Genomic DNA, 23814 nt, shown 5'->3' with positions numbered 1-23814 from the left:
CTTTGACAGAAAACTTGCATTCCTTGCACAAATTTGTCAACTAAGGAACAAATGCAAGAGTGTTGAATTGTTGGATTCTGATTATATAGAGATAAGAGTAATTATTATTTGGTTCAGAATCCAACATGATCTTCCATCACATAAGCCAAACTTGTAATTATTTGATGTAAATAACTTATTTTATAATTTAATATTCATATAACTACTTTAATTTTGTCTAATATCTAATTATCTAATCAAAGATATATGTATTAATAGTGATAAGACTGTATTAAATATTATTAAGCTATTTTATTTATTACTATGTTAATATTATAAGAACTTGTATTTGATAATTTAACTATGCATTATTTGAAATGTAAATATTCTCTATTTATTCCTGTTTGTAGAAGTTTAACGTTATGCAATGGCTCAATTTTATTATATTTTGTTTTGTTGTCATGGAAACGTATGTTAGATAGCTTGCACGTTTTGGAACACCATGTGAGGAGAAGGTTTATTGAAAAGAGTTTTTAGAAAGAAATCACGAGAATAATTTAGGTGGGAAAAACGGATATATAAGCGATGAACACTGGGAATTTATTAAGAGATTAGATTATTAAGAGAGAGAAAGGAGAGGATTGGCATTCGGGAATCACAGTGCGATAATAGCGAGTCAGCAAGTCACTCAAGCAGCTAATAAAGTCTACTATTCGAGAGGCGGTTAGCTAATAAATTGTAGAATAACAATTATAGCTATGGAAGACAGCTGAGTGACTACTAAATAGACTAGCGATATTTGAGTTGAGATTTAATTTCAGGGCCGACCTGTCAAGGACACACAGAATCTTGAAATAAAGCACGGAGTTACTAGAATAGTAGAGGCTGTAGAAATTGAACTTTACCGTTAGCTGTGCTTAGAATTGTAGTGTCTAAAGAATTAATTGAATGCCGGAAGAGTGAACAACTGCGCATATAAAACCTCAAGTTAAGGAATTATTGTGTATTGCCTTAATTCATAAGTGATCAGTAGTACTTCATGCAAGAACGTTTGTTTATGTGTACTGTGACCGATGATTAATTCAGTTGTTGCTTAGAAGATTTATTTTAATGAGTGCCGTTTACTGTTTAAAGTGTTTACAGTTATAAAAAGTGTTTGCACTTAACTAGATGAAGAAAGAAGATTATCGGTAAGAATATTCCAACTATTAATATCCCTATGCAGAGATGTGAATGTGTTTCATCCTAGAATTTCCTTATGTTAACGGTAACAATTGTGAAGATTAACTGAAGTGTAAATTTAAAAGTGTTTGCTTGTAAGGAGGTGTTACTGCGATCTTATTGTAATTGGAACTTAAGGAACTGTGAGAAGGGCTGTATTAGAGATAACAGATTTACCATTGTTTGAGTTGAATGATTGAATTTATCTAAGGAGTTGAAATGTGTGTGATATCTTAATTACTGAATTGAAATTAACTGTAAAATTTGTGATTTTAAAATTAAATGTTTGTTTTTGTTAATCTAAAGTTATGTTTTGCCTGAATCTCTTTTACTGCACCATTCATAAAATATTCGAACCAAAGCGGGTAAATTAAGTAAGTCAAATATACTCGGCCAGTATATATTTTAAGGAGAAATAGTTGAAGGTTGATTTTTCTTCAATTCTTGAACTAATTCAGATATAGAGTGGCGCTGTCTTTAAATATAAATTTTCTCTATATTTGAATTAGAAATCAACTCAAAACTTATCAATTAGTTAAGAACATCGTAATTGTAATCATGTCGGATCCAAGGTATAGATTAAGAAGAAGTAGGATCCAACAGAATCTTCTTTGCACTATCCTCTACTGAATTTCATGCTGATTGATCATCATTCCTTTGTCTTTATCATGTGCTTATGCATTCAAAGCTGTATTATGGTTCTCAAGTGTATGATTTGGCAGGATAGCTACCTGCGCCTTTCACAATGTGATTTTCATAGATACATCACCCACTCAAAGCCTTTTATTTGAAGCAAATGAACCAGTCCTATCACTTAGACAGAAACAGTTGTTTCTTAACTCTGCCCTAAAAATAAAGTCTCACCCAGAGCATTCTACAAGGACTAGTCTCTTTTCTTTATGTCGGGAGACTCAATATCACACATGTCAGATTGCCATACTTCCTTTTGTTATATGTGTTAAAGTGATTATGGAAGCTATTAGCATGAATGTGACAACCTCTTACTTTGTTATCTAAAACACTCTCATACCCCATCTTTCTATTGTCAATCGTTTAATGCACACAGAGTAGCCCACTCTGATTTCTTGCACACCAATATTGATGGTTCAAGATCAGAGATATCTGTTGACCGTGATCCTGATTTTACTATCTTTAAGATCCCACCTGATTGTAGTAATTATACAGCAGAGTTATATACCATTCAGTTTGCACTTATGCATAAAAAGAGAGCCACTACCAAAAGTGTGTGTGTGTGTGTGTGTGTGTGTGTGTGTGTGTGTGTGTGTGTGTGTGTGTGTGTGTGTGTGTGTGTGTGTGTGTGTGTGTGTGTCTAAGAACTCAAACAGTCATATTTATACAGACTGTTCGAGTTCTTAATAGGCTGTCTCTTCTCCTATATACATAGGAGAGGAGACAACCAGAGGAACCCCTGCAGTTAGTAGGTATAACAGGCATTATTTGATACTTAAATGATATTAACTACAGACTAATTCATTATAATTCCATATATAAAGAACTCTAAAAAGCATTTAAATATGATTAATCTTAAAGCTTTTAAACTATGCATGATCTTATAAAATGATAACCAATCATTTTATAAAATCAAAGTTCCACATCTAGTTCTTTGTGAGGTGTTACAACTGTTGTACAAAATGAAGACCCTTACTTTTGATGTTTGGTTGTGCTGGATTCCCAGCGACATTGGAATTAAGAGAAATCAGGATGCAGATACAACTGCTAGTTCTGCTCATACTTTTTCCATGTACTGTTTGACAGTTCCCTATACAGACTACAGACATTTTATATAAGGTCACAATTGCCCAGTGGCAGTCATCTGGGTAGGAAGCACTGACAAACAAATTGCATGAAATTCTTGCTAGGCACTGCAGAGGTCACGGTCATCTCACACATTCTGATTTGCTGAAGGCTGATGACCAACCTACATTTAAAAAATACAGCATGTATCTTACCATTTGCAACATGAGAGAGAGAGGAATGAAATTTTTACCTATCTAGCCAAACCATGTACAATCAGGGAGATGTTATCAGACTCTGACAAATTGCATGACACTTAGCTTTTTTACAAAGAATTAATTTATACAAACACACATGATTATAAATTCTAATTATAGGTAATTATTGCATTGCTTAACTTAATCTTTTGTACATTCATGTTATTTAGTAATTTATGCCTTTGATTATTTGTTAACACTTTGTATACTTCTGTAACCTTTGCTGTCCTTGCACCAAGAAAACCTAAATCAACCAACCAATTATATTTCAATATTGAAACAAAACAATATAGTTGTATACAAAACAATATAGTTGTATATGCATTAATAGAGCTTTCACTAATCTGGAATTATAATGTATTTTGAATACTACTTCCAATCATGCATTTTGCATTGACATGTTCTTTTTCTCATTATATTGTGATATGACGAACCTAGACAGCTCTATTAGTATACTCTACTTTAATCTTGGACTCGTAACCCAAAATTACTTTACCCCAATTCTCCTCTTACTACCTTGGTCACCATGTTATTCTTCTTTGGCACCGAATTCAACTTAACAATAGGTTGCATTCCTGACAGACTTGTCCACACTGTTGAAAAACAAACAGTTTTATCTGTGGAGTCCTACCATTTTGCATCATGCTATTCTGATGATATTAACCTGCTTCGATAACAAAGTTTTCCTGATTGCTTGCTTAAATCTCACCATTCGTCTGTTTTTCTTCTCATATTTACTCCTATTTGGTAAACATTCAGGGATGATGTGATGATTACTCCTCAGTTGGGAAGATATTGGTTCAAATTCCATCCAAGATAGGAAGAATTTTTATAAAGACTTTCAAGATAAACTTTCACATAGAGATAGTGAGATTTTTTTCCTTTCTAAAAACTCATTTTTCATCAAATTCATCAGAAGAATCTAAGCAGTTAGAAGGCATACAGGTATCATTTCATACTTTAATGATATTAACTCAGGCTAAATCATTATAATTCCATATGTATAAAGAACTCTAAAAAGCAAACTTAAAAATGATTAATCTTAAAGCTTTTGGAAGCAAAAAAAGTATCTAAATGTTACGATAACTTGCATAAGGAAATAAATGTTAATAGAAGTAGTTCTCAAACAGAAATGTGTTAATACATATTTTGTTTCTAAAAAAAAAATAAAAAAAATTTAAGTCGTATGTATGTAGCCAATATTATTGTTGTTGAAATCTAGTGAGTGATACTGTCATTTTAAGACTGCTACCTCCCCCTCTCTCCAAAAAAATCTGCCATGTGAATCTTAATGATAAAAATTTGTAAAACTGCAGTACATTAGATAGGTGGGCTAACATTTTGATAATCCAGAAATCCTGCTCTAGAAACTAAACATAAACTTTTTTTTTCCTTAAAGCTGTATCAAATTTTCAGTAAGAGGGTTAAAGTCTCACACCAGATGATGAAATTCATCGACATTTAAAGACGTTTACAAACATCCCATGTCCATGGCAAGGATTCAAATCTGCAGCCTGCTGAAGAATGGAAATACTATTTACTCTTATCCAATCAGTCCAGCAATGGAGCCAATTTATAGAGATTCAAGAATGATGTTCAGATAATTAAGCAATTGCCATCTAAATTAGAGAATTGAGCTGCTTGTTCCTTTTGCATGCTCTGATAGGAATGCTGTACTCTTTGTGCCTCTGCAATGTATGGCAAAGCCATACATTGCAGAGGCACAAAGTCAGGAAAGTTCAAGCAGTTAGGGTGGATGCAGATAAGTGTGTGTGTGTGTGTGTGTGTGTGTGTGTGTGTGTGTGTGAAGTCACTCATGAAGCGAATGAGTGTGTGTGAACAAAAAATGTCGAATCTGGTCTCTCAGACAACAATATCAAATGGGATAGTCATTTCCGGATGTAAAGGTGGTTGGGGGCCTACAATTTCTATATACTTATGTTAGAAGCATCAGGAATAAGAGGGAGGAGTTTTTGGCATTGGTTATTACAACTTCACTGAAAGTTATAGGCATTAGTAAGACTTGGCTAACAGTAGATGACATAGTCACAGGGATAGAAAGTGATGGATTTAGCATTTTCAGGGAGGATAGAGTAGACAGGACAAGAGATGGGGTACTGCTGATGATAGCAGATGAATTGCAGCAAAAAGATTAGGAGTCATTTGGGCAGATGGCAGTTATTTTGAGTCAATTTGGTGTGAGATTGAAGCTAGTAGGACAAAATATAAAATTCGTTGACACTTAAAGACTGCCAGGGATGATGTAGAAGATGTGCATCAGCAGATTAGTACAACAAATGAAAGTTGAGTAATTATTATTGAGAACTTCAATTTTTTTTGGGGGGGGGCATAGATTGGATAGAGAAAAGATCATGTGGGAAAAAGGAAATGGAATTTATACACTTACTGAGAGATAATTACTTGAAACAGAATGTGACGGAGGGGATTTGGGATATGAGAATGTTGATTCTTATAACTTCAGAAGACTTGTCCATAATTGAGATGACTATATTATCTACAGTTGGGGAAAGGGATCTTGTGTTCTCCCAGTGAAATGTGGAAATTTCAGTTAAGAAAGGGTATATGTGGAACTATAAGGCAGCTTATGATACACTTAGGAGGCAGCTTGAAGCAGTACCATGGCATAAAGTTCTGCAAGGGAAGGATGTTCACAGTACATGGGGGAATCGAGGGATATCTGGAGGAAGCAATCATCATCAGAAGTACAGTATGAGATGTGTGTGTGCACATGCGTGCACACACACACACACACACACACACAGACAGGTAGCACAAAACTAAATGAAACACATTGACTAAAGACTCGAGTCCTAACTAGGTGGGATGCCTGTCAGCAGCTTAGGATGTAAAACATTAATACTTAGGAAGTATTAACGTTTTCCATATTTTGGGATGCTTTATACAGACATATTTATTCAAATTAGACTGATTTTTAAGAGGAGCAGTAGCAGATTCTAAAAATGCTTTTTCTACTAAATTTACTGTGATGGAGCATGATGGTTTTTTTCCATTTGATTCTCTGAGCTGTTTCCTAAGCATGGACTGCAAGACCATAGTCATGACTGCTGATGCATTTTTTTATGTTCTTCCATGTGGATGGTAGCTAATCTTCCTGTCTGTCCATAGTAATCCAACTTGCAGGAACAAGGAACTCTATATACACCTGGAATTAAGAGTAGGGAGTTTGTCTTTAGTAGGGTGGATAAGGTTAGCTAGTTTTAAGTGGGGCTTGAAAGTGGTGCAAAGATTGTATTTCTGTAAGATTCTGGCTATTTTTTCTGATGTGCCTTTGACATAGGGGATGATGATAGTATTACTAAAATCTTTCTGAAGAGAAGGTTGTGGATTGGGGGAAGGATTGATTAGTTTTAGATGCTGTGGGAACTTTAGTCATTGGATAAAAAAAAAAAGGTGTGGTCTATATGATTGAGTTCTACATCAAGAGAAATCTCATTGGAACAAAAGTTATAGGCTTTATGGGTTAGTGTTTTTATGACACCATATTGTTGAGAGAGCAAGGCATGATGGGAAAGTTTGCGAGTGTATCTGCCTGCAAGTAGCTTTCCTGTATATTGAAAAGGACAGGTTTACCATTAGATAGGCAGATGACTGGGTTTTCTAGAAAGGCTAGACTGTTATTAGTTTCCTTTTCCGTTGTAAATTGGATTCTAGGGTGAAGACTATTGCAGTGACAGAGAAAAGTGTTTAATGTGTTTGGGCCATGAGACCAAATGGAAAACACGTCATCTACATACCTTAACCAGATGAAGGTTTTGAGAGTGGCTGAGCCAAGAGCGTGTTTTTCAAAATCTTCCATAAAAAAATTGACAAGGGGGTGATGAGAGGGGGTAGATACAAACAGACAGGGAGGTACCCTGTATCTGTTTATACATTTTGTTCTTGCAAGAGAAATAACTGGAGTGGATAGCAAAGAAAAGAAGTCTGTGATATCAAAAGGAAAAGCTTTTAAAAGCAGTAAGGTGTCATTTAAAGGATTAATGAACAATGATGTGATGTCAAAGCTCACTAGGATATCAGTATCAATAAAAATTAGATTTTCAATAGAACTTTTAAAATGGGAAGAGTTTTTATGCATGATGTGGTATGACCAATAAGGGGGGGGGCAAGAGATTTTGCTAACTGTTCATGAAGCAAGTGAAGATATTGTTATGACAGTGGTGGTGGGGACTGATGTGAGAACAGAAGCTGATGAATTGTGGAGGTATTACGATATTGCAGAATCTGAATGCAAACACAGCTGTGGGATTGGATATGGCTCACATTTTAAGTGATTGTGCAGGGGAACTGGCAGTGCCTTTGAATAGGCCATTTAATTAAAGTCTCAGCTTTGGCAAAGTCCGAAGAGAGTGGAAGGAGGGCAAAATAATTCCTTTGCATAAAGGAAATCTAAGTCTGTGGTAGCAAATTATAGACCCAGTGGTGGTAAAAATACTGGCAAAGTTGGTCAAAAAGAAAATTCAGGAATGGGTGAGAGGCAGCATGACTTTGTAAAGGGTAGGTCATGCCTTAGTAATTTGTTAACTTTTTTATGATAGCAACAGCTGAGTTGGATAAAGGGAATAGCTACACGATGATACTGATGGATTTTGAAAGGATACTACATGTAACTTTATTATACAAACTGTAACACATGGGGGAATGAATATGAAACTGGTGATATAGATAAAAGGATGGCTGATGGACAGATACCAAAAAGTAGTATATGGAGGAGTATAATCCAGGAGAAGGCAGGTGACTAGTGGTGGTGTGCTGCAGAGCTCTGTGTTTAATTTGTACATAAATGATATAGGACCTAATTTGAAGTGAGATATTCAGTTGTTTGTTAATGATGCAAAGTTGGTTAGGGCAATAATTAATCAAAATGATGTAGAGAGCTTGTAAAATGATTTGAATAGGCTCAGTATGGAGACAAAACATAATGGATGTCAATTTAATGTGGAAAATTGTAAAGTTATGCATTTTGGGATACAAAGATTACAAACTGTGTACTACATTTGGTGTATTCTGCATTTTTAGCTTCGCAGCCTTTATTGGAAAATCAGAGCTTAAATAAGGATCAGGAATTTTGAGTGGAAGATGAAGACTCATTCCAGCAAGAATAATTTCATTTATTAGAATGAAGCAAGTGCTTGGGTTAGGAGAGTGGAAGCAGTAATCAGATTATAGAAAAGAGGTATCATGGAAATCTTGATGTCATCCCAATCACTATTTTAAGTTATAGTTTACAAGGCTTAGAGAAGAATGATCTGCAGAAAAAGAAACTTTAACAAAATTATGATCAGAGTTGCCAAGAGAAGAGTTAACATCATTAGTGTATTTGGAGGGGAGAACTGGTTAAGAAAGGTCCAAGATGTTGGGAGAATGATGACAATTATTTAGATTTCTAGTATATGTATGTAGGTTAATAATTTACATTAGATGATTATTTACAGCAAATGATTCAGCTTCTCTTCCAGCTTGGTCTGTGAAATTAGAGTTGGTCTGTAAAGTAGCAGTTAAACTTATGGACATTCTTTATAGGAAGATGACCTTATTGTTTGGGTAATTTCATTTATTAGATTGTATGTGATCAATTTTCAGTAATAGATAATCAGAAAGGTCAGTATAGTCATCAGAATTAGAATAGTGAAGGCAGCAAAGTTTTGAACCAAAGCAGATCACATAAAGAAGATTCCAGTCTTAATAACCTTTGGCATGGGATATCAGACCTGACAAATGCTAATGTTTTACCCTTCTGATGGAAAGTTAGGTGAGCTGTACTTAAAGAGGATGCCAGTTGAGGTTCACTGATGAGGTAACAGATTGTGTTTGCATGTCTAAGTGGTGGTTCATGCTAGTGATATTGGTGAAGTATGTAAAAGTGTTTTTTTCACATGAAATTTTTTGTTGATTTTTTTTTTCAGGGGGGGGGGTGTATATTTTTATTTCAGTTTTCCCCATTCATAATAGGAGTGAATATGATAATGATAGGGGTGAGTGACTTATGGACACAACACCAACACTGGGTCTCCAGACTCCAGTCCAAACATGGCCTCTATAGTGTTCCTGCAAGCTGCCATACTTGGATTCCTTTCAGGTGCATCCTGGCACAGTAAGCTGTAACAATTATTTACCAGCTGATCTTGGAAGCCTCTCATTGTTAACATGTTCAGTCCCATGTACTGTCTGGTGTTTACTCTGCAGAAGCTGCTTTACTTCTGTATCCTTGAATGAAGAAAGCGATGGGTCCCTAGTTGAATAATTAGAGTAGAGTGTGTGCTCAGCAAGGTCACTGCCCACACTGTGCACATAAGAAGAAAGGAATGGCACAGAAACTGGAGACTTTTGGCAATATACTTTTTGCCTCCAGTAAGTAGCACACTGGTTTTGCATGGCAATGAAAGTCACTTAGTAGTCTAGTTGGTATTTCCTTCACCTAGGGAAGGTATGCTTTTAAGGCAGCGAAACTCACCTTGCCAGAGTCTCATTTATGGAAACAGGTCATACCACAGGAAGGTGGAGTTGAATTCGCTGGGAGCGACTATATATTGTGCATCACCGTCCCATTAATGGCCTATCTGTTAGTGATGGCCAACTTATATATATATATTTGGATCATTTTTCTTTGTTTCTTTTTGGTGCATTGCTTGTGATAAGATTTCAAAATATTATATTTGTGGAAAGCTTTACAATTTTTTTTTCTTTTCGAATCTCTATTAATCATAAAAAAAAAAAATCAGAATCTTAGAATAAGAAAAACATGAATAAACACCATAGGAAAAGTTATGAAATGATCTTTTTGTGGGCTGAATATGATTGCATCATAGGAGGCATGGTCAGCATCTGTCCTAGAACAGAATTTTTAAGCTGTAGCATCTTCCAAAATGTTCGGTAATTTTTGCCAAATCTTGTTTGTTATTCTGTTTAATCTAGTTTTTTCCAATTATTCCACTTGAAAGAATGGATAGCATACCTGCTGTCCAGCCAACAGATTGTGGGTTCATATCATGCTGTGAGTATGGATATTTTCTGAATATCTTTAGGTTGGAGATGAATTCTATCACCTGGGTGTGGGACTCTACCCACTTATTGGAGGCCTAAAGTGGCTTGAAAATGTTCCATGCTTGGTCTCTAGACTGAGATTTTCAGTTTATATAAAAATATGAAAAAACAAAACAAACATAAAAAACTTGGCTACCAACAGTATTAAATACTCTACAGGTTTACATTTTTTTAATTTTTTTTAATTTTTGGGTTGGAATTACACACACACGCATGTACACACACACACACACACACACACATATATATATACTAGGGGGTTATGCCCCCTGGCACCTACGGTAATGGAATTGAACAAATGAATCGTTACATATACTTAGGACATTAGAAGAAGTCAAAAGATGAACAATACTTAGCTTCAAAACATTTGGAAAATTACATCAATATTCAAATTACCAATTACCATTATTACTATTTAAAAAAAACAACTTTTTAACCAGTGAATTATCCCTATATTGACATATGGCTGCACAACTTAGACTTTAAATGTAAAGTAAACTCAAAAACTAAGAACAACACTATTTCATATGAAAAGATGTAATACTTAGTATCACAAGATTGGATCACAAAAGGAATACTTGGATAAGAAATGAAACCAAAGTTTTTGACATTATAGAATGAGTGAAACTTCTGAAGTGGCATTGGGCCAGGCATATTGCTTGAAGACAAGATCAGCGATGGTAAAAAGAGATACTGAGTTGGATTACTGATGAAGTAGAACATTCACAACACCAACTAAAATCGTCCGATTTTTAAATGATATTGGGAAGAAACACCATTGACAGTCTTGGAGTCATCCTGGAAATGTTTTCATTTAGCAGTAGATCAATAATGGATGATATATGTATGTATGTATTCTCCCTACTCCCTCATATGTTGAGGATGTAAACAAGAAAAAAGTGCTGACTGTCTGTTCTAGGAAGACCATAGTGCAAAGGATAGATGTGTGACTTGATTCCTTTTATTGAAAAACACCTGAGTTGGATTCTTGTTACTGATATGAGAACATGTTCAAAAGCCTATACATATGCATTTTTACTAGCACTCTTTTCTTCATTAATAATGATTTATGTACTCATCAGGAGTTTATTTATGAAAACTGCTTCTTTCAAACACGAAAGAGAACAACCTATTGAGCTGGACTTTGCTGGTCTTTGAGAACCTATTTGAAATAGCTATCAAGCTAGTGAATCCTTAATCTAGAGTATAATGTGGATTTCCACAGTTTTAAGTATTGTAATACTTAATACTTATTATAATGCTGATGCCAATGACTATATTATCATAAGCTCTGCTTAGTTTTAAAAGCCAAGCATTGTTTGCTTGCTTTGCATAAAATAATCAAGTATATTATTGATAAATGTCATTTGTAGAGAAAGTTTTAGTATTGCCATTTTTTTTTCACTCATTAGTAGTTCTTATTAATTATTTGAAATTTCCCAAAGATATCTGAATTGATGGTTCTATCTTTTAGCACCTATTAAAGAAAATGAGACAATATTTCAAGCATTTTTAGAGCAAGAAAAGAAACATGAGCAACCTCAGCAACAAATAAATGGAATGATAGATGCAAAAAATAAGAAAACATCAACTCAGCAAAAGAAAAAAGTACAAGAAAAGAAAAAAAATCAACCTCATTCAAAACCATCAACATTTGAAGAGGCAGCTGCCCAGGTAGGAAAATTTATTTTAAATATGGCCAGCAGCATAAATAGTATTTGATTTTTCTAATTATTAAATATAGTATCTTACCTAACCAAAGCATAATGGGATGATTTTGTTGTTTTGTATATGCTACACACGAGAGAGAGGTCAGAAACTATAACAGTATAGCAACATGTGTAGACAAGTTATTAGGGAGAAAGAAGTAATCTGTTGATGTGTTGGTTGAAGATCCTAGAATAGCATGGGGAAGTCTCCCAAAGAACAGTGGTGGATGGAATGTGAGAGGAGAGGACGAGAAGATGAATTTATAATTTGGTTTTGAACTGTGTATGGATATTGACCTTATATAAAAATAATCATAATTTAAAATTATGAATCTTTTTTTTTTTTTACACTCACCTTCTCCTTGTTAGAATTTTTTTGCTCTTGATTTTGTAACTGCATATGTTTAACACTTGCTGTGTGCCCAATAAGAAGTTGATATTTATGTTTAAAGAAAAATGTAAAGTGTTTTAGATTAAATGTACTCGCCAGATATCTAAAAAGTGCAATCATTTTAATGGTTGTTTATTCTAGTTCACAATTTAAGTGTACAGTGATATCTGTTGTTGTTGGCTGTAATGACTTTCTCCTTTCACAAACAATATGGTAGCCATGACTAACTTCTCACTTGCTACTTAGTTGAACAAGTGTACATGGAAGAGATTGATGTGAGATTGACAGCTGATAGCAGAGAACATCTATACACAGGTAACAAAATAAACAAGAGAGTTGAAGTTCAAGAATGAAGACCAAAGAATTTTGTTTTAGGAAATTTTTCTGGAATTTGACAGTTGGGATGTATTAAATGGGCAATACCAAAAAAGGAATTTTAGCAAAGTGAATCTTATCATAGATGGATTAAGAAATGCTGAAATCGAAATTTTTTTTTTTCTATCTCTAATATATTGGTGATATTAAATTAATTATTTTCTTCGAAACAGGTGAAGAAATTAGACAAATCTGAAACTGCAAATGAGCATTAATGAACAGGAGCTCTACTTTCATAGATTTTTTCTTATAAATTAGTAAAGGGAACTTTTCTTTGGTAAAGAATTGTGATTGTTCTTTTAGTTAAATTACTTGAGGTAGGAGTATATATATACACGCACATTGAAACAGAGTGAGATAAATGGAACATATGCTAAATAAGAAAATACTATGTTGTCCTATGGAAGTTAAGTAATAAAAAGAGAAGTTTTAGAGAAAAGGCCTAATAGAGAACCTGCTAATGAACATTTTTGTAAAAATTTGGAAAAAAAAAACAAGATGGCCAGACTGGTTGACTGATAATTCTATGTAAAACAAAACAATAATACATTGGTTTCCAGAAATTAAGGGACAAAGAGAAAAATTGCGATAACCTGAGGAGGGGGTAGGACAAAACATGTGAAAGTCAGGTACATTATGTAAAACATAATGCTGATTCAAGTTTTAATATGCAAATGATTAGCACTGTCAGCTTTATATTCAAATGAGACATTGTTTAACCAATGAAGCTGAAAAATATTGAATTTATGAATTCAGGTGGTGAATCATTGTAAGACCAGGGGAGGTGGGGTCAGCCAACGTCAGACAGAGGTAGCCAAATGGCTGAATGTGGGTCACAGTGAATGACAGATATTTTCAATTATTTGCTACTGAAACAGGAGTACTACCCTGAATCACCTGCAGTCTAACCTCATGTTGGCTACAGGAATATTGGTGCAGAAGGCTTCACAAAGGTGGTCTGTATGCTAAACAACTTCTAGTTTGCTTACCCTTCTCCCCCATGCCACAGAAGAGAACATTTGAAATGAGCCAGTCTCTATGTCAACTGGACTCAAGGTCAGTGAGTATCAGTATTGTTTACAGATAAGTCCTGATTTGCTCTGCATAGTGATACCAGGCATGCTCTGGAGAGAAACAGGAACACATTATCATCCCTCAAATATCCATGAAGGGACACTTATGATGGAGGCAGTGTGATGGTATATCTGCCCATAACTGACTATTCCTTGACCAGGCTATATAATTTGAATCTCAGAACAGGGAAAATGTCACAGAAGTGGAAAGAATTTCGGTAATCCCATTAAAAGGGTAGTGCAAAGACCAATGTATCCAGCTATCAACCAATCAGTATTTCAGGAGTTGTGAAGATTTTGGAAAAGTTGGTTAGGACTTGCATTCAGAAATGGGTTGACAGAGCATCTCTACTTTGCAATGAACAGCATGGGTTTACTAAAGGAATGTCATGTTTTAGCAACTTGCTCACATTTTATAATAATTTCACCACTGAGTTACACAAGGGGAATAGATACATTGTAATACTTTTGGATTTTACTAAGGCTTTTGACAGAATATAGCATGAAGACTGTTGCATAAATTGGAGAATATGGGATTGGGTTATAAACTATTGGCATGGATAAAAGGATGACTGACAGATATCAAAAAGTTGTATATGTGGGGGTGTGAATCTGCAAGATTCAAGGTAACCAGTGGTGTGCCTCAAGGATCAGTCCTTGGTTCATTGTTTAATCAATTTGTACATTAGTGACATTGGGAAGAATTTTTCATGCAACATACAGCTATTTATTGATGATGCAAAGATAGGTAGGATAAGCACTCCTGAAAATGTGAAAATGGCTGCCATTTCAATGTTAATAAATGCACTTTGATGTGATTAGATATCCACTGTTGTATTATATTGGTGAGATTATGCTAGAAAAAACTGATGAGGCTAGGGATTTTGAAGTTTTAGTAGACAGGAAGTTGAAGTTCATATAGTAAAAATTATAAATGCAACTTAGAGAATAATTGCAATGCCGAAATGAACTTTGACATGTAAAGATAAGTAAGTCATTTTGCCTCTTACAAGGCCTTGGTAAGACCTCACTCAGACTATTGTATGCAGATTTGGTTTCTGTAGTGATTCTGATATAGAGGAGAGAGTGCAAAGGAATGTGTCAAAATTGTGGAATATTGATTATGATGAAGATTGAGAATTTGTAGGCTATAGACATTAGCCAACAAGATAAAGAGGGGTCATATGATTGAGACTTAGAAACTTAGTAGATGGAATTTTTCATTTTATGGAGGGTGGGGGAAGGGACATAAGGGCATCCATGGAAGTTGAGAATGAATGCTTTCAAGAAGAGGGGGGGGAGGTTAGGGCTAGATTTTTCTCTCATAGAGTAGTGCATGTTTGGAAGGGATTGTCGTTGGATGTTGTGCGTGCAAGTAGCCTGAACAAATTCAAAAACAAGTATGATAGCTATAGCTAGTGCTAATTGTATGGCCTCCATTGAGTTCCTGACTCCCTGGGGTTCTCTCTTAATAATAATATATAATTTCCTGACAATAAAGTTACTCTGCAGTTTTGTCTATTTGGTATGTAAACCAGAAATGATCACTGTTTAGTTCCAAAGAAAGCTCCAATAGAAATTAGAATGTACCAGGTGATGTCTGTTAGCTTAAAGGAAGGCAGTGTGGAGTTGTTCACATGGTTCTTCATTTCCATATAGCAGGTTTCACAACTTATATTAATTTTTCATGTATATTATATAACTTAAAGCTTATCTTTTAAAACTAAGCCTTATAACAAATTAATATTCCATGGCTTTAACTCAACAAAAAATAATAAGAGGCGTTTGAATCATATCTAATTTGCACATGCCACTAAACAAAATTTTCTTCTTATAATGTTTATAGATGTAACCAGGCTTATCTATTAACAGATAAGAATGGGGGAAGGGATGAAGGAGATAAGAAGGTGGATGCTCATACAGAAGCATTGCAACTGAAGGAAATGGAAAAGTGGGAGAAGACAAAAAAAAAGAAGTAAACAGCAAATTACTTAGGACAAAGACAGAACAATAAATATAAGAAATATAATACATAATAACATTTACAAACTAATGCCATTATTCTGCCATAGTTATCTTTCCTATTAACTTAATATCATCGTCATTCATTAATTATACCATTCAAATTAAGAGCAAGTTTACAAGTTCACTTATCAAAAAAGTCTAAACAGTCTAGGGAACTTCACTCCTCTCAAGCATTCAGATTTATATATATATATACATCAGGGGTAAGACTGTTCCACAGTACAGTGGTAGCAAGGATGAAGAAAGAGGAAAAGAAACTTGTTCTGTGGGTTTCAAGGTGTACTGTGAAAGGATGTTGGGCGGCAGCAGTACATGTTCCAATGGGCTTAGTACAGAGGGGGAGAATTATTGATGTTGTTTCAGATGAACATTTCCCATGGAAATATTTATAGAATATACAAATTGCAGAGACCAAACGTCTGAGTGAGATGAGTGAGTTGGTAAGAGATAGGTCATTTATCGGTCTAATTTATCCTCTGTATTGAATCAAGCATTTTGAGGGAGCTTTTAGAGCTCCACACCAAATGTGAGAGCAGTATTCGATAGCTGGGCAGATTTGCGATTTGTACAAGGTTAACGGCTGTTTAGAGGTGAAGTAACTTCTTGAGCGAAAGAGAAAACTTAGTTTCTTGGAAGCTGAGGATGCAATGGTTGTGATGCATTTATGCCAGGAGAGGCTTGATGTCTGGGTAATTCCGAGAAGAGAAATCTCATCCTGTCTGGGAATTTGAGTGTTATCAAAAATAATGCTGGGGGAAAATGGTTCTTTTTTTTTTTTTGTGAGAAATAAGACAAAAATGGGTTTTAGTAGCGTTGAAGTTGACTAGGTTTTCTGAGCCCGATTGGAGGATGGCTTGGAGGTCAGAATTAAGGGCAGTGGTAGTTGATGCTCTGTGGGTTGAAGTGAGTTGTGTAGAAGTAGGGTTTGTCAAATGAAAGGGAGGAGTGCAATATGCTGTCGTCTGCAAAACTGTGTATTGGGTTGGAGGTCAACTGAAGTAGGTCATTGATTGAAGGAAGAGGGTTGGTGAGAGAACTGAACCTTGTGGGACTCCAGCATTATTTGGATAGTGAGCCATCTACAATCACACTTAGTGTTCGTCCGGACAGGAAGCTGGCAATCCACCTGCAGAAGTCCTGAGATAGTCCAGATGATGGGAGTTTGCTTAGTAATCCTTTGTGCTAGACCTGGTCAAAGGCTTTAGAGATATCAAGTGCAACTACTTGGGATTCGCAAAATTTCTCTGTGGCATTTGTCCAGTGACGGGTGATGTATGAGAGTAGATCTCTTGTTGATCGACATTGACAGAATCCGTGTAAAGATATGAGTCTAAAGCATTTTTGTAATATCTTTATTCTAATTAGCAGTGGCTTTTGCTTTCGTAACCTTTCTTACTTATTCTGTTGCATACTGTTAGATCGTGAATGCGAGACTTAGTTGAAATAAGAATCACCCATTAGGATCTAACAGAATATAACTATCTGGAGGAACATACTTGTCCTTTATGCCGTCAATTTAAATTTAGTAGAGAAACATTATTATGTTAAACTAGAGAGAATAATATTAAAGAAAAAGTATTAAATCTGAGGCTTTCTACAATCTAAGAATGTAATAGAATTAATGTAATTTTGAATATATGATAAAACCTCAGCAATAGTATAAATCTTATATAAACAAGAAAGTTAGTACTCTGAGTACACTGCTAACAAAAGGTCAAAGGTTACGGAAATACCACAGGTTGTGACGTAACGCCCGTAGCTATAGAATTCATGGAAAAGTGTTCGGGGTATGCGTTCCCGAAAATACGACTTCGTAAGGTAAGGGATTGACGTCACTGAGTAGGAACAAATAAGGGACTTCGGTGTGTGAGGTTTGAACTCAAAATAGAGGGCGCTGAAAAAGGAAATATATATGGCAGCATGGGTCGGAACCCCCCCCCCCCCCTTGTTTTTTTCTGTTCTGGAAACCTCTCAGTGTGCTGTGCCCATGGTGGACACTTCTTATGCTCCTGTAGCAGACTAGCATATCCCGGCTAGATGAAACACCAGATTACAGCAGAACAAAAGTACGGGCCATCGGCGAGAATTGCTGATGTTAAGAAACTGGAGCGAGTGCCAAAATTCGTATCATGCAGTTGAATCCCACATGGCGACAGGTTATGGCAGCAGCAATATTCCACCACAAAGAAACAGACGAAGGAATTGATGTGATCCAAGCAGTGTAGATAAGTACTATCATTTTCATACCCATTATCATCATCATCAAATTCCTGCCATGTATCCTCAAGGGGTGTACAGGATATGATAGTACTACATGAAAAAAATTACATCATTACTAACTTCCTATCTACAATTTTCCTCCAAATCAGTCTGTTACTTGTCAAGGCTCCAACATTACCAGATCTTATATTTCTATCATCTAAGGCACTTTGTACCGTATCAATCCACCTATATCTTGGTCTTCCTCTGGGTCGTTTTCCTGCCAAAATGGCAGAGAACACTTGTTTTACTAATCTTTCCCTGCCAATTCTGTTTAAGTGACCATACCACCTGAGATCAGCTCTGCTAATGCATTCCTGGATGCTAACAATGTCAAGTTCTTTCCTTATATCCTCGTTTTTAATATGATATTAAGATTGATGCCATCTGTTCACGCCTCTAATCTTTCTCAGGACTCTCATATCTGCGGTCTCTAGTCTTTGGTCAAGTGTTTTACTTCTAACCCAGCTAACAGATCCATAAGTTCAAATTGGTTTGAACACCGTTTTATATATATACAGCTAATTTAGTGTTCTGACTAATTTCTCTCTTATTCCATATGAATTTATTCAATTGACTTCCCACCATACCAGCTTTGCTGATTCTGTTGTCTATTTCTATATTTAATTTACCATCTTCACTAAAGATCGTGCCTAAGTAGCTGAAATGTTTTACTTGTTACACAGGTTCTCCATTCACAACACAGTAAAGACTAAGTATTGCTTGATATAATGCCACATTGACACCATATAGCTGTAGTGTATTGAATAGCTTCTCTCTTGGCACCTTGTCATATGACTTTTCCAAATCGACAAAACTTAAATACAGATCTTTGTTATATTCCCATGCTTTCTCGACTATTTGTCGTAAAGTGAAGATCTGATCCTGACAGCCTCTATTTGGCCTGAATCCAGCTTATCTTCACCAAGCTTTTCTTCCACAATTCTTCTCAACCGTTTCTCAAGTATACTTGCATAGATCTTGCCAGGAACACACAGTAGGGAAATACCTCTGTAGTTTAGTTCTCACATTCAGTTTTATTTCCCTTTTTATATATGGGTACTATGAGAGCTCTACTCCAATCATTGGGAATTCGTCCCTCTGTCCAGGCTTTCTGAACTATGTAGTGCAGCCACTCTAAGACTCTTATGCTACCGTACTTCAGCATTTCTGGTCGAATATCATCTACTCCTGCTGCCTTTCCACATTTCAAGCCTTTGATGGCTTTTTCTACTTCAAGTATGGATATGTATTCCTGACTGTATGCCTGTTGAGTGTTTTTTACCACTGTGCTATCACTGCTTGTTTCATTTAGCAATTTTTTTGAAATAATTACTCTATACTTCAAGGATATCTTTTTCTCCTGTTTTCATGTCACCTTTATCGTCTCTAACTCCTTTACAACACTCTTTTCTCCATTTCTAAGCTTCTTCAACAACCTCCAGAATATCTTACCACCTTCTTGATATTTATTTTCTATGTTCTTGCCAAAGTTCTCCCATAACTTTTGTTTAGCTAGTTTTACACAGTGTTTAGCTTTCTTACATTTGTCTCTGTATTCTCTAAGAGCAAAAGCTGACTTATTTGCCAGGAACTTTTGATAAGCTTTCTTCTTTTCCTTCACTACCTGTTTAACTTCCTGTGTTACCATGGAGTTCTGATTTTTCTATCCTTGCAGACAACTTCACCACATGCCTCTCTAGCTGAATCAGTCAGGGATTTCTTCAAGGCTTGCCACTGAATCTCCATGGTTTGATTCCTGTTCTCAAACGCTTTCATTTTTTCTTCAATAATCTTTGTGTATTTTAGTCTACAGTTCACATCTGAGAGTTGCTCAACTTTTATTCTTTAAAACTTTCTTACATGTTATTCTTTTTAATATGAAATTCAATTTTATCCTGTTCAAGACTAAATAGTGATCACTTCCAATTTCAAATCCTCTGTACACTCTGGTGTCCTGCACCAGGGAGAAAACATCACTATCAACAATAACATAGTCAATGAGACTTTTCTTATTCCTTGCCTCTTCTCTCCATGTGAATTTGTGCACATTTTTATGTTGGAACATGGTATTAGTAATAACCAGTCCATGTCCTGAGCAGAAATCCAACAGGTATTTGCCATTATTATTAGCTTTGCTCTTTTTCCAAATTTTCCCAAAATATTTTTGAATGTCTAACAATTATTTCATATCCATACCCATATTGTTTGATAATAGTAAGCGAAAGAGATTAAGATTCTCAGTAAAAGAAAAGTGAACTTTGATACCTAAGAACTTTCAGGAACAATCAAAGGAATCTCATTAACTATCTGTCTGAGAATCTTAGTGTTATGTGACTTCAACGGACGTTGTAATAGAACTGATAATTGAACTTAAAGGTGCCTTTAGAGTTAAACAAATGTTTTGTGCCAGATGAGCACCAGTTCATGTTTAATTATTGTGAAACTCATTTATTAGATGTCTTAAATGTAATCATGACTTGTGTATATTAAGTATGAGAGTTGAGTGTGAAACTTTAGACAGAATTTATCTTAGTATATTGACTTAACACCTTATTAATTGTATGTATCTTCTTAGTTATTCAATAAACATGTTTTATATTGTATGTATTTGTGTAATCTGACCATGATGACTGATTCACCACTCATTAAAATATCGAACGTATAAGTGTGGGGAATATCCAGGTTAAAATAAGTGTAAAGGGCTACGACTGCAAGGTTAGGATATCTACAGCTTCCTGAATTTAGATAATATTAGTGGCACTTTATTTCTGTGAACTATCCCAAGGATAAGACATTTTCTATCCTTAGACTCAGGCTGGCGCAGCAATTGAACAAGTAAATTTGCCAGAGCTCGAAAGTGGGACGTCTCACAGAAATCAAGTTAATAGAATATCTTAGAGCCCCTGTAGAGAGAGAAAAATAGATAAGATAAGAGAAAGTCAAAGTAATATAGTAAAAGACACAAAGGACAAAAATATAACAATACTATATTTATCTACCTTTCGTATTTATTGTCGTATGCCTATGAACACTGGAAATTTTATTTGTTAGGACTGCACCACCAGTATTTCTATATCGGCATAAGACTCAGTAAAACGTCCAGTAGATCTCTCTCTCTCTCTTACTAGCATAAATTCCTTCAATAAAGTTTTTACATAAACAGTCGTAGTTCTGAAGTACTTAAACTACACTTTTAATGCCGTAGTTGTTTTCCGCTCACAGATCTGAGTTTATTTAGGAACAGTGCATTGTAAAATAAAAGATCAGGTGGCACTCTATTGACATATAATTAAAACATATTTATTTACATTAATAACAAAGTACATTAATTAAACGATAGGATATTCCAATACAAGAGTCAGCCACACATGTTAGTTAGCTTTGACATTGTTTCTCTACTTGCCAACATTCTGTTATCTGACACTATTAGTTTACTATATAATGATTTCTCAAGGATATTCCAATACAAGAGTCAGCCACACATGTTAGTCAGCTTTGACATTGTTTCTCTACTTACTAACATTCTGTTATGTGACACTATTAGTTTACTATACGATGATTTCTCTCCTGATGTTGTTGAAGCTTTGTGAATTTGTTATACACTCAGGATATTTCAACTGGAAAAACAAGATCTATAAACAGATTGAAGGCACTGCCATGGGTATCCCTTTGTCTCCACCTTTGGCAAACTATTTTTTGAATCATCAGAAGATTCCTTGTTCTTATCCATTCATCCCCAACCCTCTTTTTGGTTTCGTTACATCAGTAACTTGAATGTTGAAGACGATTTTTCTGTTTGGCTTCATTCTGAAAATGAACTTACCATTTTCCTACATTGGATCAGTTGCCTTTACCCACACATTCAATTCACCATGGAAAAAGAAAATGCTGGTAGTTTACTATTCTTGAACATTCTTCTTACTCACTCAGTGTCCAATACTTTGTTTACCAGTGTTTATCGAAAACCTACTTTTTCACATTCATTAAAAGTCTGCTCATCACACCTTTCAAAAAAGTAGTGTCATTAATTAATAAAGCACGTAAGGTGTGTTCCTCTTCCTCAAACTTACAACAAGAACTTTCTACTATCAAAACTTTAATGAAATTAAATGGTTACAACTCTCATCAAATTCAATAGATAATTGACTCCTATGTTTCAACATCTAAGGATCCTTCGACAGACTTTTTCACATTCATTAAAAGTCTGCTCATCACACCTTTCAAAAAAGTAGTGTCATTAATTAATAAAGCACGTAAGGTGTGTTCTTCTTCCTCAAACTTACAACAAGAACTTTCTACTATCAAAACTTTAATGAAATTAAATGGTTACAACTCTCATCAAATTCAATATATAATTGACTCCTATGTTTCAACACCTAAGGATCCTTCGACAGACTGCAGGGTTTCAACCTTTACATTTCTGGTATCTCTGAACCTATTGGTAGACTTTTGAAGAAATATCACCTTAATCCCCATGTTTTCCTTTGAACAAAATTTCTCATCTGTTACCATCATAAACTGTTACCACTACCTTTAGCCACTGTTTACCAGATCCCTTGCAAATATAATTTGACATATTTTGGGCAGACAATGCCGTTCTGTGGAAAAAATAATTAATGAACATCAGTACTACATTGAATATGTGAAACCTCAAAAGTCTGGTCTGTCGACAGAATAGTATTGACACTAAACACAGTATCTTATTGTCTTCTCCATAGAAGCAATTTTAAATATGAAAACCTTTTCAAAGAAAGTTGTTGAAGCCCTTTTATATCGGTCCAACCGAAATTGGAATAATTGTCTCTCTCCCCCAAAAGTTTGGGAGATTCTAATTTTTTGTAAACATCAAAAATATTAATATTAATTTCTATCACACAGCAGTTGTTGTATGTATGTTGCACAATTGTTGTATGTACCTCATCTTCCCTTTCTTTGATTTCCTCTTTTTTTTTTTTTATAACACACTGATGATGCACTGTTATTTTCAGCATGAAATATCTGTACTTTCGTTATAATTCATTGCTGTGGTCATGTAATTTTGTCATTGTGTCACAGGAGATTCTTTCAGTCACCCTTGTGACTGAAAGAATCATGTAGAGTGTAGTTAGGAAAGTTGAGGTGAACATGTGAGGTTGATGCTTATTCTTGTTGAGAGGCTTATACGCTGGTTAAACATGATAACTAATATTTAAGGAATTGACAGCGTATACTAGAAATATAAATTAAATAAACGTTAATATATACTTTCCGATATTTCGGCAAACGTCACATTGCCATCTTCTTGGGAACTTAATACAAAGACACGTGCACACAAGTACTACATAACAGCAAATGAGAACTGAAGCTAGGAAGCTAACGCTTTCCTAAAGTCCTGGTGGTGCCCCCTGGCAGGCTATATTGGTGATTTAGTTCAGTGCCTGTTTGGCCGAAGTAAGACAATTTACAGCTGCAAGGGACCTGGTACACACCAGGTAGGTCTAGGGGAAGTGGTTGGTCTTTAGTGGAGCGGATAAGGGATACTAATTTTCTATGTGGTCTATAACAAGTGGTTAAGTCGTGTTTTCTTAAGATTCTTGGCCTTTGGGCTGAAGTTCTTCTGATAATTGTTTCCCAAATTTGGGACAGTCTCATGCATCCAAATTTGTTGAGGTTTGGCATGTTCCTAAGGGCTGAGGCTGATTCTA

At 35.2% G+C, this 23814-nt stretch overlaps 1 protein-coding gene across 1 annotated transcript in view; it reads left to right on the top strand.

Annotated features, from left to right (window-relative positions):
- The window catches only part of Tmem214 (Transmembrane protein 214), a 367830-nt gene that overhangs the window by 44623 nt on the left and 299393 nt on the right, over positions 1-23814 (top strand). Inside the window, exon 2 of the mRNA XM_090410284.1 lies at positions 11770-11969. Coding sequence (XP_090266410.1) covers positions 11770-11969 — 200 coding nt within the window. The remainder of the gene's footprint in view (positions 1-11769; positions 11970-23814) is intronic.

This window comes from Typopeltis vanoorti, chromosome 20 (genome assembly GCF_054136105.1).
Source record: "Typopeltis vanoorti isolate ZY-2024b chromosome 20, IOZ_Tvanoo_1.0, whole genome shotgun sequence".
Taxonomy (NCBI): domain Eukaryota; kingdom Metazoa; phylum Arthropoda; class Arachnida; order Uropygi; family Thelyphonidae; genus Typopeltis; species Typopeltis vanoorti.
Note: the sequence above shows the minus strand (reverse complement) of the source record. Positions and strands in the feature narration are given on the sequence as shown.